The following is a 17,770-nucleotide window of genomic DNA, read 5'->3' on the forward strand; positions in this document are numbered from 1 at the left end:
CCCTTATTTTTTTCTGCAACAGGCTGGGTTTAAAGCATTCATTCCTCACCAGCGTCCCTCTGGGAGTATTAGCATTGGCTGCTCAGTTATTGTGAATCCAAATTGGACAAAGGAGTCAGGTTTGAGAATGCAGCTGACAACACTATTCAGGCTTCTTTGTAAGTGCCACAGAAATGTTCAGCACAGCCTCACTCTTTGCCTTCCAGGCAACTGAATCATTTAGAAAGGTGAGAGGCATAAAATGTGTGGCAGATTAAGAAGTATTCAGTTCAGTCCTTTTAATGGTGTGTATCTGATGTTTTATTTAGACTGTGCATTCAAAAGATTCCTCTCGCAGAGCTATTATACTCACGAGGGCAGCTGCATCAGATCTGTTTGTGAGGCTGAAAAAGAAGTCTGAAAATTTTTAAACAAAATCATAATAATGACAAATTTACAGATCGAAATAATACTGATAGAGTTAGAATTGAAGATTAAACATTAAGACTCACCTGGTATTGTTACAATTAATTTATTATCTGTTAATCTTTAATAAGATGTACAAAGATGTCACGTGTAAATCTAAGTACACCACGTGACTCAGTAGTTTGTTGTCCCACCTTTAACTGAAGTCGTTGTTTTCTCTCACAACACTGTGGAGAAAGTTTAACCCACTCTTCTTCAGTTCATTGTCGTTTGCTTTCCTTCCACAGCATTTTAATTGAGCTGAGGTCTGGACTGTGACTGGGCCATTGCAACACCTTGATTTCTTTCTTTTTCAGCCATTCTTAAAAAGAAACACATCAAGGTGATTTGCTGCTGTGCCTGGGATCCTGGGGTCCTCGTGCTGTCGAATGACCCAGTTTGGGCCAAGCTTTAGCTGTCAGACAGACGGCCTCACATTTGACTCTAGAATACTTTGTTTCATGGTCAACTCAGTGACTGCAAATTGCCCAGCTCCCATGGCTGCAAGACAAGCCCAAATCATCACGCCTCCACCTTGGTGCTGACAGTTGGTGTTTAATTTTCTCCAAATGTGATGCTGTACAGTGTGGCCAATCACCTCTCATCTGTCCGAAGGGCATTTCTCGAGAGGTCTTGTGGTTTCTTCAGATGAAACTTTGCAAACATAATCCATCGTGCAATGCCAAGATCTGTGTCTTTTTTAAGTCTGTAGGATTGATTTTGAATACATGCTGTAGTTGGTGTTCCACTACCATATGTACTAAATGGGCTACATACCCAACCTGTTGTAAAAATTTAAATACTTTTGGTCCTTGAAGTTACTTAAACTCTGTTAAAGTTTTACATTTCTCTCATTGTTTACAAATAAATAATAAGATCAAAACCTTCAAAATTGAAAATAATTGCCTGTGTTTCTGTAGCTTTGCACAGTGTTCTTTGTTTTCGGTGCCACAGAGCTCCATTTATTTATTTACTCTGCTGTAATGCTCACATTCGCCAAATCAGAGGCTGAAAATAGTCTTTAAGAAATGCACGATTTTCCTCCAGTTTGAAAACCATTCAACCCCCGTCTGTTACGTTTTTGCTTAAAAAAGAAAAAAAGAATAGATATGTGTTTACCCTGTTTTATGGATGTAGTGCTTTTAATTGGATTGACAAGCTGGGTATGTTGGAAGGCATTAAGACCATTTTGGTCTTTTGATGCTATGATGTTTGTTGATGATGATGAGAATACAGAATATCACCACCTGCTGCTACAGTGAAGCACTGATGAAGCTGTAAATGTGTGCAACCAAATTACTTTCTTTAATGGTTCCTATTAAACGATGTGTTATGATGTGTCTGTATTTTGTTATTTTATCTATTTATATCCTCCCAACCAGTCAACTGCATCCAGAGGATGAGACGGACGCCGCCACTGGATGAGCTTCAGCCACCGCCCTATCAGGATGAGAATGGCTCTCCGAGGATGTCCTGCACGCTGTCAGATCTGGGTGATGCCAAGTGTGATCTGTCCCACACCAGCGGTAGCCCCCACCTCTCTTTTGGCAAGTGTCCCAGTGAGGGCAGCGACGGCCCCGAGACTGAGAGTTACCTCAACAAGGGCTATGAGGAGGACGTGCCCAGTGACAGTACAGCTGTCCTCAGCCCAGAGGTAAATACCAGTCATGCAATATCAGAGTGATACTTTAGATTGAGGTGTTATTTTGAACACTGAACATTTCATTGGTTTCCGTAGGATATGTCAGCCCGTGGATCAGCAGCCCAGCTACCGAAAGGTTATGAACCAGATCCTGTTGCAAAATACGGGACCCTCGACATCGTGTTTGACTACAACTCAGAGGAGCAGCAGCTGTCTGTAACCATCATGGCAGTAACCGACCTTCCCAGCTACAAGCGCACCGGTAACATCTCCTGGCAGGTTCATCTGGTGCTTCTGCCCACCAAGAAACAGAGGGCGAAGACGGGGATCCAGAGAGGCCCGTGCCCCATCTTCACGGAGACCTTCCGCTTCAGCCATGTGGAGTCAGAGATGATCAGCAATTATGCTATCAGATTTCGCCTTTACAGCATGCGACGAATGAAGAAGGAGAAGGTGCTCGGGGAAAAGGTGTTCTACCTCACCAAGCTCAACCTTCAGGGCAAAATGTCGGTGCCGGTCACATTAGACCCATGCTGTGCACTCCCGGTAAGATGATCAAAGCAGGTGTTGGCTTTCAAGCTGCCACTCATCACCTCACTAATTACTTCTCTTTGTTGATTGATCTTTCATCCAACTGGATAACATTTTCAGAGTGAGATCACATTTTGCAGATCATTCTTACTGAACTGCCTGTTTTGTTTGCTTGTTGGCTTTTAATGCTTCTCAGGAGTAGATGGTAGTGCGACACTGCCTCCATTTCATCTTAGGGAATAAACAATAATCAGTTTACTTATTTTTTTTCCTTTCGCTCACTTTATTTCAAAGGCTACAAAGAAGAAAGGCAGCCTTAAAAGGCACCTATTTATCCTGCATTGAATCTGTCAGATATTAGTTTTCTTTCCCTTTAGTAACAATATTTTTTATTTATGTAGATATCCAGGTGCTGAATTAACCCAATACAGCAACATTCAGTGCTTAATTCACTGAACATAAGATAACTAAAAATGTAAAGAGTATTTTTAGCCTATCCAAAAACACAAGTCCTTAAGTATAAAGAAAAGATGTGCATTACGTAACCTTCAAATGTTAGCTTGCCCAGCCTAATACAGGCTCCTTTTTTAGCGGGTTAGCTATCTGTTTGGAGATATCATATTAAAATCTTCCCTGAATCTGATTTATTTTCCTCACGGTTCTTCTCCATGGCCAGCTTCTGGCCTAGTCCAGCATCCTCACTCTCTGATGACTTTAAGAGCTCAGTCAACAGTTTGAGGTAATAATGAATCAAATGCAAAGTTTATTTTGTAAATGTTACTATTATTAGTGTTCAAAAGTAGGATTATCCTGGTTAAGCCGTTATCCACTGAGTGTGATTTCAGTAACAGATCATTAATCCCACTCTGGCTACCACCATATTTTATATCCAAGTTATAGTGGCTAGCATTATTTAGCGTGTACTATACGACACTATTTTGCCTAAACCAACACTCTGTGATAGTAAATACATCATGTATGTAGTGTATTAAAAGAAGTCAAAGCCAGAACCTCGTAGATTTGAAACCGGAAAACTGGATACATTGTAACTGCATGACGGTGATTTGTAAAATCAAATAGGCATTAAGGTATTCGGCAGCTTTGCCTTTATTCAGGAATATAACCAGAATACAACTGTGTTGGATTACAGATGAGTTGCGCTCATTGGCACAGACAGACTGAGATTGATTGAAACATGCTAGCAATCTGTCTGTGTTTATAAAGTAGATGGCAGTTATTTGCGTACCTCACCCGTCTGTCTGAGAGTGATTACTTGACGTGATCGATGAATGCGAAAAATTCAGTACAATGACCAAGTAAGGAGTTTGACGTCCTGCTGGGACAGAGCAGTAAAGGGAGGGTGTAGTGAACTGCTGTTTGAATTGTAATTCATTTGTGTTTTGGAAAATCCTTAACAATTAAAAACTGATATTAAGAATGTTCTGAATGTTTGCCAACTCTTTCAGGGTGGCGAATCCCAGGTCAGCCTCTCAGATATGACATGCAGTGAAAGCGCCTCGTCATTCCAGTCAGTCAGTCAGGCTTCCACACCGGAGATCCTCGTGGGCCTGGTTTACAACGCCACAACAGGACGTCTCTCTGTGGAAGTCATCAAAGGCATCCACTTCAAAAACCTGGCTGCTAACAAACCACCCAGTAAGTACCCTAAAACGTTTTGTTGTCCAGTTCGAGAAAGAGCAGGAAAACACTTTTAATGTTTCAAATGCTAGAGCGGAAGAGGACAAGTTGAGCCTGTGCATAGGAGTTTGTATCTCCTGTAAACATCTGTAGTCATAGTCTATATATTTTACATACTATGCGCTTCCTTACGTTCAGTCAGAGAGGGACTATGCACAGCGTATAACTTCTCCGAATCAGAGATAGTGTACTCTATCTCGGCCACCACCTGCTTTTCAGTTTTCCTCTGGTTTCCCTCATTTCCCGGTCAGCCTCCTCAGTCAGCTTCCAGGGATCTGAGCAGCAAGTTCAAACAAAAACTGCCTCTTGTTGAACTTTGTGCAAATGTTGTTGTTGTTGGCCTTCTGACCCTGTTTCTCTTTCCTTGCATCTTCTGTTATGTCTGCACCTGAAACTCTCTCACCCTACTACCTTTTTGACATCTTGGTCCGCTGTTTTTCTTACTGCTGTCCAACCCTTGTTGTCAGATGGACTGTTCTGTTGTCTAAAACACTTGATAGGTGGACAGGTTTATATTATCAGAGGTGAGTTTCTGTTCTTCCCTGTAAAGTGTCATCAGTGTTAATTTCACATCCTTTTTTTTTTTTTAAATACATCTTCATGGATGCAAATAGATGTAAGTAAATGGAATGACTGTTGATTGGAGACACACTAATTTAACTGGCTTCTATCATTAATATATATCTAATTTGATGCTGTAGTATGTTGGATTGACTCAATGTCGCCTCATCCCCCAGTCGGTTGCATCAGATGGCTGCCGCTTCCTGAGCTTGGTTTTCCTCATGTCTTCCTCATAAAAGGGAGTTCTTCGCTCCCACCGTTGCCAAGTGCTTACTCTTACTGGATCACATGATAATTGTGATTAACTTTGTCTCTCTGTAATTTATAGGTTTTACATTATGAAACAATTGTTGCTATAAAAATGTAAATTACATATAACAGCAACTGTTTATGCAATATTGGGAGCCCAAGCTCTTTGCACCCATCCCAAATAAGTTGAAAAAATGTAACTAAATTCTCACTTGGAAGCAGTTTTGATAAGATAAGCTTTTCCCATAAAACCTGAAATATGACTTTCTTTAAATTCATGTAAACTTTGGACCATAGGACTCTTATTGCATTTTAACTCTCATCCATGAAGATGCTCGGCTGTTGTACTGTAAGTCTTCTTGCTGTATTTCTGAATGCGTATCACATCACGCATGCATCTGAGATACCCCCTCCTGCCTCCTTTGCCCGTTTCTTGTGTTGCCTGGAAGTCCTTCGTGTTTTCACTCAGCCTTTTTCATGCTATGTCAGTCTAGTTTTCTTGGTGTCTGATAGCCAGCAAGAAGGAGATGTTGTCATTGAGTGCTGGCCTAATTCGAACAGTACGCTTTGCACATTTTACATTTTTCGGCTTTGCTTCCAGCATATGAAACATAAACAGGACTTCTGTAATACAGTTGCATAAATATTCATCTAAAAGCCACACTGTACTGTCCTCCCATTAATTGCCATGTTCCATGTATTCGTGAATGTCTCTAACTAATAACTAGCTGTCAGATTTTGATATTGTTTGTACATTCTTGAATAGCATATCCACATACTTTATAGTCTTCAAATTGTACTTGGAAAATAGTCGCATCTGGCAACACTGAAAAAAACCTTTGTGCAAAATCCTCACGAAGGCCTTGATTGACTTTGTGCGTCCTTACAAAGTGGAAAGAGCACGGTGAAAGATGCGGAGCAATTTCAAAGCTTCTTTTCTGCCATTTCAAAACAGTACCGAGCCGACGAGTCAAGTTAATCATCAGCCGCAGCCCCTCTCATTCAGCAACAATGCCAAAGAGCCATGCATCACCGCTACTGACCACTTAAGACATCCACAGCTCTACAGAGCCCATTCAGCACCAGTCAAAAAAGAAATCAAGGCTATTTTTTTCACTCTGCTTTTATGTCAAAGAGAGCAACTGAATGTGTGATTGAAGTCGGTGAGCTAGGCGTTGGAAGGCAGCTGGCACTCGACAGCATGAAACCCTCAGCAATTCATTCCTTATACCCCTCTTAGACTGGAACATAATACACAGCATTATTACAGAGTATGGCTGTAGACGAGGGGCAAAACACTCTCAAAGATCCATTGTGATTGCCAGTCTTGCCTCGCTTACTTTCCGCTGGATTTATGGCTTCAGTTTGTGCCATGATTTCTGCATTGAAATGAGGAGTGAATAAGGAAAGCGTGAATGCTGAAATCACTTGATAATGGCAGTGTTTTTCCTTTTTGCTTTTTCCTCTTCTGGGCTAAATGAATGAGCTTTATCGGGATTTTGTTTTTTGGAATGTGATCAGCGGGGTAATAAAAGGTGGAAAATGTCGCAAACTGCGAGTATCAGCGGTACAAGTCGTGCTTCTAAGCTCAGAATTCTTAGATACTTTAATCCCGACTCGATATATTATGTTCTGTCTTTGATTGCTAGGGTCTTGAGCTAAATATGTTTTTTCATATCTCATCTGAAAGCTTCATATAATAACATATTAGAATTATGCACCAGCAGTCGTACTAGTAGCAAGTGCTTTTTCTGTTCTGTTTCACATTAAAAGCCCCTATATGCATGAAAACCTGGCAACATGCTTGCATTAGTTGCATAACGCAACTATTAAAATAAATACTAACAAATGAAATTATCATTTTTATTCATCAGATTATTAAAAATTAGATTATTTAAAGAGTTTCTAGTGCAGCGGCAGAGGGCAGTAGGGTTTTTTGCAGATCATTTGGTTGTGCAAGCTTCCTTGAGCAATGAGAACTGGCGCCTGCAAATTTAAGGCCACAGTTCTCAGCCAGACAAGGGTGGACTGCCCACTCCAGGTTGGAAATGAATTGCTGCCCCACTTGGAGGAGTTAGAGGACGTTGGGGTCTTGATAACAAGTTGCGCCTCAAGTGGACGCGTTCAATTGCCTCTGGGTCTTGATAAGGAGCTGGAGAGGAGTGGAACAGGAGGCTAGCAGGATTGATGCATCAATGCAGACGATGTGCCACTCTGGTGAAGAGTGAGCCGAGTGTGAAGGTGAAGCGGCCAATTTACAAGCTAAATTTCAATGAAGCTGTGTAAAATAAAGTGCAATAATTTGCAAGTCTCATAAACTCTTATTTTATTCACAACAAAACTTAGAGAGAATTCACTATTTTAAGGAAAATATTGGCACATTTTATACTTGATGGCAGCAACACGCACTAAAAAAAGTTGGGACAAGATCAAGTTTACTACTGTGTTATTTTAACACCAGTCTGTAAACATGTGGGAACCCATGACACCAGTTGCTGGGCTTCTGGGAGAGGAAGGTTGTCCCATCCGTGTCCGATCTGTTGTTATGGATGCAGAACTCTCTTTAAAAAGATGCGATCAGATTTGTAGGCAGCCAAGTCCGTAGGGACTAATACACCCCATAGCATCAAGCATGCAGGCTTTTGAACAGCGCTGATAACAATCTGGATGTTCCTTCTTCCCTGTAGTCAGAATGCTGCAGCTTCCAGAGCCTTAACCTGCATTTGTGGATGGCACAGTGAACTGTGTTCACAGACAGTGATTTGTGGAAGTGTTCCTAAGCCCATGCACTGATTTCCATTAAGCAATCATGCCTTTTTCAAGGGCATCCAATACTGATTTTTGGTCGTGTCCCTCGCACACAAAGGTTTCTCCAAATTCTTTCATTTGATATTTGGTACTATAGATTATAACATGTTGACAGTTTTGAATTTTGCGTATTCTGAAATTCTTCCACAGTTTGCAGACAGTCTGGTGAACCTCTGCCTGTATTTACCTCTGAGAAACTCTGCTTCTCTAAGATGCTCTTTTTATGCTACTGACTGTTGCGAATGAACTTATTTGCAAAATGATCTTCCAGCTGTTTCTTTGTAATATCACTTACTTTTCCAAACGTTTTCGAGACATGTTGCTGCCAAAACAATTCAAAATGAGTCAAAAAGTAAAATGTTTTAATTTAAATATATGACCTGTTTTTCTCTGTTTTATTGTGGATGAAATATGGGATTATGAGAAAAGCAAATTCTGAATGTATTTGCATTTTACACAGTGACACAACTTTTTTTGAGTTTGGAGTTGTACCAGTCCCTCCTACCTTCACAGCCAAACACTGTGAGCAGTGCCCGAAAGAATACGTTTGCAGAAAAAAGCGGTGAAATGAAGTTCCTCCCATGAGTGTTTGGGCTCGCCAGGGGAGTAGCTCAGCCATTCAGAAGGAGCTCAAAGTGGAACCACAACTCCTACAGACTGAGAGACCCAGCTGAGGTACTTCTGGCATTTGAATAGAATACCTCCCAGTGAAGTGTTTCACCATTCTGGGTCTGCCCTGGACACACTGGAGTTGGGAATTTATGGAAAAACAATACTAAACACATTTTAAAAAATGATTTTCTACAGATATATAATTAACAACAACGTCAGTTCAAGCTTTTCTGAACAAGTTTCTGGCATGATGAAAGAAAAACGCGTGTGCCCATACACAGAAAAGAGTCTGCTTGAGAGAAATAGACCTTAACGGGAAAACTGAAGAAGACCTCTTTGCATAGTGAAAGAAAAATAAATCCAGTGTGAATCTGGGTTACAGTAAGTGTCTATTGCCAAAGTCATAAGGGCAAATGCATGACACCCAAAAAATCTAAATAAAATCTATATTTTTCTTTATTTCCCTCTGAACATGATACAGGTATTGGTCATATTAACACTTTAATGCTGGCAAGAAATGTTTTTAAATGGAAGCAGTAATCACATTTTTAGACATGCATGAAACAAATGGAGTTTCCATGAACTGAGCAGTGGCGTTCAATTCATAAATCATGAAAAACACTCAGTGCAACAACTTAACCTTCTTATTTTTCCCGGTTCTTTTCTGTTACGCAGTTCCTCCATAGATTTTATTCAAGGCTTTTTCGAATGTCTTGTATTTCCCTTATGTTTCTGACACCTCTCACCCAGATTCTCATTTAGTGTCAGCAGACCTGTATATCCTGCACAATATGTGAGTCACATTTTGGACAAAGCATGTCTTGGGACTGCCTCGGGCTCTAAAGTTTTAGCATAAGTCATTATGTCAAATAATAGCAGCTCTTCATGGTAATTTGTGATGAACCACGTAACCAGAATTAATTAATTTTGGCTACATGGTTCGTTTCAGAAGGAGCTCCTAATCCTTTCAAACACAAGCAAACATATGACTAACTTTCTCCAGTCAGTTTTCATCTTCAGCATTATCCCCCATTTCAGATTAGACATCAGTAGTCGCATAGCAACAAGACTGAAGTAACGCTCCCTGCGCTCACAGCTGTGCTTTGTGTTTGATCAGGAGAAAAAACGCATCCTATGTGGTCATGCTCTTATATATCATCCGCTGTGACATTATTACAGAAGTGAATGCTTTGTGGAGAAAATGTGTCATTCTTTGCTGCAGAGGAAACAGCTGCAGCAGGTCGTCATGGCTGATTACTAAGAGGAAAGGTGAAGAAACATAAGGATTTTGCACAAAGGGTCTATTATTTAAGTCTGGTGCCTGAATTATTTTCTTTCCTTTTTTTTACTACTACAAAGCTATTGTAGAATCTCACGGTTTAAAAAAATATATATAAAGATGTATCATTTCCCTTGTAACTCTCTCCTCCACCTGCTTCCTCTCTAGATACATATGTTAAGCTGACCTTACTTAACTCCATGGGCCATGAGATGTCCAAGTGTAAGACCTCCATCTGTCGAGGTCAGCCCAACCCAACCTACAAAGAGACGTTTGTCTTCCAGGTAGCTCTTTTCCAGCTCTCGGACGTCACGCTCATCCTATCCGTCTACAACAAGCGCAGCATGAAGCGCAAGGAGATGATTGGTTGGATTTCGCTGGGCCTCAACAGCTCTGGAGAGGAGGAGCTCACCCACTGGACTCAGATGAAAGAGTCTAAAGGACAGCAGGTTTGCCGCTGGCACAGCTTGCTGGAATCTTAATGGCACAGCAAGATGGCGCGCGGGCATAGCTACACGGCGCCGCCGCCATCTTTGCCTCAGATGGGCAGGAAATGGAAATGTTCAACTGGGAAGCGGGAGTGCGATGCCGTCCAATGAACCAGCGTCAGTGGTGATGAAGAGACGGGAACACAACCACATCTGCACTCAGTTTCTCAGCTCGGCATGGCATAAGCGATTTCATGGCTCTGTTTGGCTAAACAGTCATGAATTAGTTTTATGATGAGACATGCTATTTTCCATATACTGCCGTGTAATGACCTTTAAGTTTTTGTAGATGGCATCTTTTTGTCTGCTGAGCCGGTTTAGCTGGGGCTAAAGATCATTGAGCAAATTACACCTGGTAGCCATATGTACCCACACCTCCAGCCGCATAAATACAAGTAGGAGTTTCTAAAGAAGGTTTTAATTTTTGTAATTATATTTTTTTAACAAATATTTTCCAGACCACCTCTTAGCAGATCCTTATCTTAAAATTTAGCTAGAGACAACTTCTTACCTGGAAATGTCAAACGAGGCTGGACATTACCATTGTGTCATCCCCATCGACTTCAAAAGCACAAGAAGTTTGGCAGATTTTAAAATGGCAGTTCTACAATGGTGTAAAATAGGGACTGTAAAATAATTAAAAAGGAAAAAAGCTTCCCACCTGAAGGTTCCTGTACTTCTTTAAAATACTACAAGCAATCTGAAGTGCTTCAGTCAAAGGCAGCTGGACTCCTTTTAGGTTTTTGAAGACATCGTCACCTCTCACCTGAAAGGGTTATTTGCACCTAAAGAAGAAGAGACTGTGAAATACAAATGTTCAGATTTTGGATTCACGCCTCCACTCACGTAAGCATAACTCATGATCTTAGGTGGCGCACTAGACAGCATTCCGAATCAGTCTTTAGAACTGAAAACAATCTTCTGAATGAAAAGTAAAACCTCTTCAGGAACCTAAAGCGAGTGCAGCTGCCTTCAGTTCAAACACTTTAGATTACCATTAGACGACTGAGAACCCATTCAGTCATAAATAGTAAAAAGGGACTCATGGGGGAGGTCAAACTAGTCACCATGGAACTTCCATAAAATCCTAGTTCATACATTGGGAATGAGGTTCATGTACCTCAAAGTGCAAGCCTTGGCTTGTTTAGGATATAACAAAGAGTGACAATCCAAACAGCAACAGCAAAACATTTAACTCAGTCAGAATGCATTAATGGTAAATCAAAAAAGATAAAGCAATTAGAAGAGATAAGGAGCCATGGATAAGGACCTGTAAACAAAGAAGCAAAAGGCCGGTCTAACAGCAAACAGGAACTTCCAAAGCTAAAAGAAGAAAAGAGACACCAGTGTGTAAGCGCAAAAACCATTTGAGGTTGGTTCCAAACGTGAGTCAGTCCCCATAGACTCCCACTTTAAAATGCCCAATGTAAAGCATTAAAATCATTAAAATGTTTATAGTCTGTTTATGGTCCATCAGCTAAGCCCATTCTCTACTAATTGGAGTCACTGAACTGGATCTCTCCACTGTGTTTATGCTGTTTGTAGCACCTCTAATAGAATTGTCTAACACATAAAAGAGCTTGCTGTGTGGTACAAACCATCCAAGAAATCTCTCACTCCACCCTTTTGTCTACATATCATTAATTCTGGGTCCAAAAACCTAGTATAGCAAAAATACTGAGTCCAAACCAATGAACGCCTTTATGGTGTCCATCTTTTACATAGTCCATAGAACTTCTCCAGATGTCTGATGTGTGAGTCGGAGGTGTGGATACACAGAGCTACCATTACTGGTCATGCTAACTGCACTGACTCTTTCTCTTTGGACCAAAAAATGACATTTAACCTACTACAGTTCACCTTCCCTCTGTCTTCAGGCTTTAGAAGATCTGGACTGTGACCGGAGACTTTGCACTGGCAGGTCTTTTTATCAGACGTGACCAGCTGATTGGTAACGATCATGTCTTAAATCAGAAATTATATTTTAGTGGATGTTTAGAACAGAGAAGGGAGCACTAGAGGAAGAGGACTTTTCATTTTCTTATTTTGTTTGTTCACCTTTTTTCTGACTGCAGCTTTAATCACTATCACATCATTTTAGAAACATGCATGCCACATGCTCCGTCCAGGGTACCCATAAATGGGACAATTATAAAGTGAATATAGGGACTTTTTCAATTTTAAATGTCCTTTACCAAAGTTTATTTCATCACGCTGCATTGTAACCTGTGCAGTTTCATTCAGGGTGGTGGGAGGTTATAAGGCAGTCATAAGAAAAACAAAGTCAATTCTAAGGTTTTTATGTATCAGGAAAAAATGTTAAAAATAATCTAGGACTTAGCTGGTCTTAAAAGTACGTCGTCAGATGAACAGTTTTTAGTACGCCCCTCTGTTACCGACCACATTTATTTTGTCCTGATGAGTAAAACCTTAGAATTGATACTTTCGTTTTCATGGCTGTAGATTGAGTGAGAATTATTACACTTTAATGAATTCCTCTCTGCCGACACTACTGAGTTACAAGCATAGCTTCTCAAGCATCTCAAGCTTAAGTAGAATAAATAAATGTGAAGAATAATAGAAGGTGTCAGACACGCCCTGACATCACTGCCAGGGTTTGTGTCGAGATGACATTCAATAGTGATCATGGAGAAGAAATGAGTGTTTCAGATTGTCGAATTTAATAGAAAACACCAGTTGGAGGACACATTGACTGACTGGGATATGCTATATGTAGGTTAGTTAGATGGTTTTGTGAACATGACTTTTCATTCGAAGGTTACACGCAATGTCACGATTCTTTAAAGAAATTTCCGACACCTTTTTGAATATAAACGGCTCATTAAATCACAGCTAACAGGTGAGACTAAATCCTACTTGTTACCTTTTTCTAACCTGCTCTGGTGCTATAAGAGAGCTGTGGGTGTCCACACAGAAGCCCTTGCCTTATGGTTTTTAGTCAGTTCATCAACTTCTTAAAGAGTTCAAAACACAGACACACCCTGAGAGCACACAGACCTGCATCCACACTTACAGAAAGCACACGCAGTGCAGCACCACTCAGCCTCGCTGGAGGGAATTCAAACTTTTGAGGCGATTTCATTACGGCAGCGAGCACCGACAACCCTGCAGACTGTCTACGGGCTTTTTAGCTGCAGCCGCTTTATCTTTGCGTTTCATATACAGATAAAAAATATATATATATACTCTTTACTGTGCCTGTGGTTGTGGTGAAAGGTAGCTTTGTGCAGTGTTTACCAAGTGTGTGTGTGCGTGTGTGTGTGTGTTGACTGGAGAAGGTACAGTAAAGGGGGCGTGGGAGGGGGCTGTGATGTAGGTAGAGCTGTTGCATTTTCTTGTTGGGTGTAACCGTTTCTGATTTCAATTACTGGTTATTAGAAGAAAACAAGCCAAGTCCTGATTGTCTGACATATGCTTTATATTAGTAACTGTTTTATCTATTTTTGCATCAGCAGCCGGGAGAAGAAAATGTGTCAAGCCAGTTATTAGTGAATCAAATATTAACCGACTCCGTGAGCAATACTGTTTGAATTGCTACTCTTTATGATTCAGTTTGTTTACGTGGGGGAAGCAACACACGTCTTATAGCTCAGGTCTTATTTACGTTCCCTTTTCTAAAACCAGAGAGGGGTGTGATGGAGACCGGCTGAGTTTATCTCAAAGCAATCTGTCAAGACTTCTCAGCTTTGATGCTTTCTAACAGCTTGAAACAGAAGCACAGCCTTTACAGCACAACAGTGAAACACACAATGCGAAAGACCAAAGCTCATTTGGAAGTGTAGAGATGCACCTGTAATCTGAATCCAAAAGGTTTTTATTTTATGGGATCAGCCTGGAGCCTTTGAGTGAATTTGTATAGTGTGATATTTGATTACCTGTGGGGGGGAGAAAAGGGGGGGTGGAATTCAACAGAAGACGTGCAGGGATATATTAAAGTGGGATCACAGGCCCCATAGTTAATAATATTACAATATTATTATCAGTAAAGTAACAGATGAAAAATATTAACACTGCTGGGAAAAAAATCCTCTTCTCTGAAAATATAATTATGCTGGAGAGAATTAGTACCTGAAAACCAACTGGAAATGTTATCCGTAACACTTGATCCATGATTCATGTTCCCTCCAAATACGGAAGCAAAAGAAGGCCAAAACATTTGACTTCTAGATACTGTTACGTTTATAGATTTGAAAAAATGAAAATGCTTTCACGTTGTAATACTTCAGAAATGTTGTTAAAGTGTTTTTAGAGTTTGCAAAAACCAGAAAGCAATACTATCACAAAAGGAACAACATCATACAATCTGGACTGCCTTTAGCTCTGATGACAGCATTCGACGTGGGATCATTTTGATAAATTTATCCAGCATTTTTTTCCATCTAGAACTGCATTCATTTCTCACTATTATCTTGTTTGACAATGGGAGAGGCAGAAATCCCAAATATTCTCAGTGGCCTTAAGATCTGGACTCTGGCCATGGTCGTCTTTGAATATGCCCGTGACATCAGGGGAGAAAAACATCCATTGATGGAAAAACCTGGTCATTCACTATGTTAAAGCTGTGAGTATATCAGCATATATATATGTACCAGTATATTCAGGAAGTCAGCTAACCTCATTTTTTTTAAACGTACAATTTGCTGAACCTAAGGCTTGCCCAGCAGGTACGAGGCATGATGGGCGCATGACTTCATCACCCCTCGTTAGTTAGCCATAAGTCTAGAGCAAGGTAAATCTGGACCACATGACCTTTTACCATTGCCCCAGAGTCCAGTCCTTATGATCCCAGCAACGTGCAGCCCATTTTTCTGATTAGCCACACAGATAAGTGGTTTTCTTAAGACTACACAGCTGTGTAGTTCTCTTAATTTCATATCTATGATGACTGTGGTCGAATCTGATTTCACCAAGTTTTTAAGTGATTGTGATCATGATCAGTCAAGTTTTTTTTTTCTTTCCAGATTTCAATAATGTGTTGTACATTTCTTAACCCGGCTTTAGTACTTTCAGCTTCTCCAAAGTTGTTTTCCTTGCTTGTTGGAGGGCAATAATTTGACTCCTCTGCAATAGAGCAGTGCATTTTGGGGGGGTTTTTAGGAAAGAGAATCTACTAATTTCATCAACTGAAACAAACATTTTTGTCCTCAAGCAGCTGCTCAAGGACCCGAGGGCCAACTACTTCATCTGCTGCCAGCATGTGAGACCATGAAGTGCTTTAGAAACAAGTGAAAATACTTGAAAGTCATTTTAAAATGCAGAATTTAAAGTTTTAGGTTAGTTCAGGGTCATTTGAAGAAGTTAAGATGTACAACAGCAAACTTTTGACATATGAATTTTCTGTTTAATGTGGTCTGTTTACAAAAACAGAAGTAAAATTTCCAATCAGGAAATTAAAAACAGATCTCTGTACATTTAAATTCAGTGCAGTGTACACATTTAAACTCTGCTGGTCTTCTTTTGCTTCCGTACCAAACGACAGAAACCTGTTTAACATCCCTTTGACGAGCTCTGAATGTGTTAATCTTTCACAGGCTGTGTTCCACTAATTACGTGTTCAGACTTGTACGTTTGCTGCATCGTTTCTTACGCTTTCGTTTAATTTACAAGATTTTAAGAATTTTCTGGTTTTTAAGGCTGGTTTTAATTTGTGATTTTATTTTATTTTTTAGAAACTACCTATGCCACAGAGGCATCGGTGCCTTACTGTTTTTCACTCAGCAACCTTGTGTTACAGTGTCTTAACGTACCTGTAAATGTATTTTTCTCCTGTACTTTGGACTGACTTTGATTTGTAAACTGTCTTATTAATTGACTTCTGATAGAGAATTTCTATGTGATAATATTGTTTAAAAAAGAAAAAAAAAACAAAGAAACATCATCATGTAAGAGGTTTTTTTTTATTGAATTGTGTGTTGCATTTGAATCAATGTCCTAAAATTTGCCTTAAATTGCATTTCCACAAAATAACCAACAGGTGGAGCAACCATTGCATCCTGTTTCTTTTTTTTTCTTTTTTTGTCAATGTTTGAACTTCACTTACTTTATAAACTTTTAACTCTCCTCCGTTAAAAGTAAACCACCGAAATTTGCATGAATTCAAAATAAGCGTGGCGGTGTTGTTTCTCGAAATCAGACTGCCTGCAGCTCATGCGGAGAGGGGCTCACTTGTACAGTGGCATCTTTTGATGAACGTTTCTGCCCCACAGGCAAAGATATCATAGCTACACCCGAGTGTACATCTAAATACCTCTCTGTTGCAGAAATCCTAAAAATGGCACAGAAATGGAACGTTAAAAAAACCAAACACATCTTTAGGTGGATATCTGTTACTCTACACCTAAATATGTTTGCACTTGTTGTACAAGAGTGTAATTAATTCCAGCTTCATTTTTATTGCACAGACAGACAACTTTAAAGCTGTCAGCCCTCCCCCCCCCCCCCCCCCCCCCCCCCCCCTTGTCGGGGACTTTGCTGTGGTGAAGTGACACCTCTGCTTTGTGTGATCCTGACACCCAGCAGTAGTTTTTGCTAAATATGAAAAGAAGGTAAAGAGAGAGAAAACAAGATCAGAGATACAAGGTTTTCACAATTAACTGTGTTCCCCGACACGTTCCACAGCTGAACGCAGAACAAAGCGCTCTCAGGGAGAAACACTGGAAAATAAGATTCAGTGGCTGCTGTGGAATCAAAGGGGAAATGCATAACAGATGAGAGGGGTTTGCTCCCTCCCCTCTCTTTGTCGGTCACATCCCTGCAGAGCAGATCTTCCAACACACAACCTGTCTGAAAAAAAAAACTGTTAGAATCCTTCAGGTGCTGTCGGAAATTATATTATTACAGCCAGAGGGCACGTGGACGTTTGAGAAAGTAAATGAAGTCAATGGTGTAGCCAATAAAAACAATAAGCAACTGCCAGGATGGCTGAGCAATAAGTAGTCCTGCAAAACAAACAAAAGAGGCATTAATTTACTGACATTAGTTAAACTTAACTGAAGCTGAAGGAGATTTTAGTAAGTAGAAGAGAAAGTAGTTCTTCAGGCAGATATAAACGAAAGCATCTAAACTTACAAAAAGGCACGCACACTGCTGCAGCACTTGGCTTCATTAACTATAATCCAAACACTGAGGTGATTTCATTTCTCCAGCGAGCAACAACAGCCCTACAGAGTGTCTGCAGAATACCAACATTTGATGGCTCCAGTCAAAAGCCGAAGTACACGCTTTTTAGAGACCAGGGGATTATGTAAAGTGGTTAATAAAGAAAATATTAAGTAGATTAAGCAATACCCGTCTGCAACTTGGATTCAAATTATTCTCAACTACTGATTAACAGGTTTAAATTTGAGCCTGAGGGATGCTGGATTATTGGGGCCAAGGTGGATGTTTATGCTACATACAATATACTTATAAAGAAAGTAATGATTGTTTAGAAACTAG

At 40.2% G+C, this 17,770-nt stretch overlaps 1 protein-coding gene across 2 annotated transcripts in view; it reads left to right on the plus strand.

Annotated features, from left to right (window-relative positions):
• Positions 1–14,204, plus strand: part of syt14a (synaptotagmin XIVa) — a 39,140-nt gene extending 24,936 nt beyond the window's left edge. Inside the window, exons 4-8 of one of the 2 annotated variants that reach the window (XM_080871673.1) lie at positions 1,827–2,098; positions 2,183–2,632; positions 4,084–4,277; positions 4,766–4,839; positions 9,993–14,204. In XM_080871673.1, coding sequence (XP_080727799.1) covers positions 1,827–2,098; positions 2,183–2,632; positions 4,084–4,277; positions 4,766–4,839; positions 9,993–10,306 — 1,304 coding nt within the window. In that variant the 3' untranslated portion in view covers positions 10,307–14,204. The remainder of the gene's footprint in view (positions 1–1,826; positions 2,099–2,182; positions 2,633–4,083; positions 4,278–4,765; positions 4,840–9,992) is intronic. The other variant, XM_080871672.1, reaches the window with a different exon arrangement.
• The last annotated feature ends 3,566 nt before the right edge of the window (positions 14,205–17,770 follow it).

The sequence above is a fragment of the Rhamphochromis sp. 'chilingali' genome (assembly GCF_963969265.1).
Source record: "Rhamphochromis sp. 'chilingali' genome assembly, chromosome: 21".
Lineage (NCBI taxonomy): Eukaryota > Metazoa > Chordata > Actinopteri > Cichliformes > Cichlidae > Rhamphochromis > Rhamphochromis sp. 'chilingali'.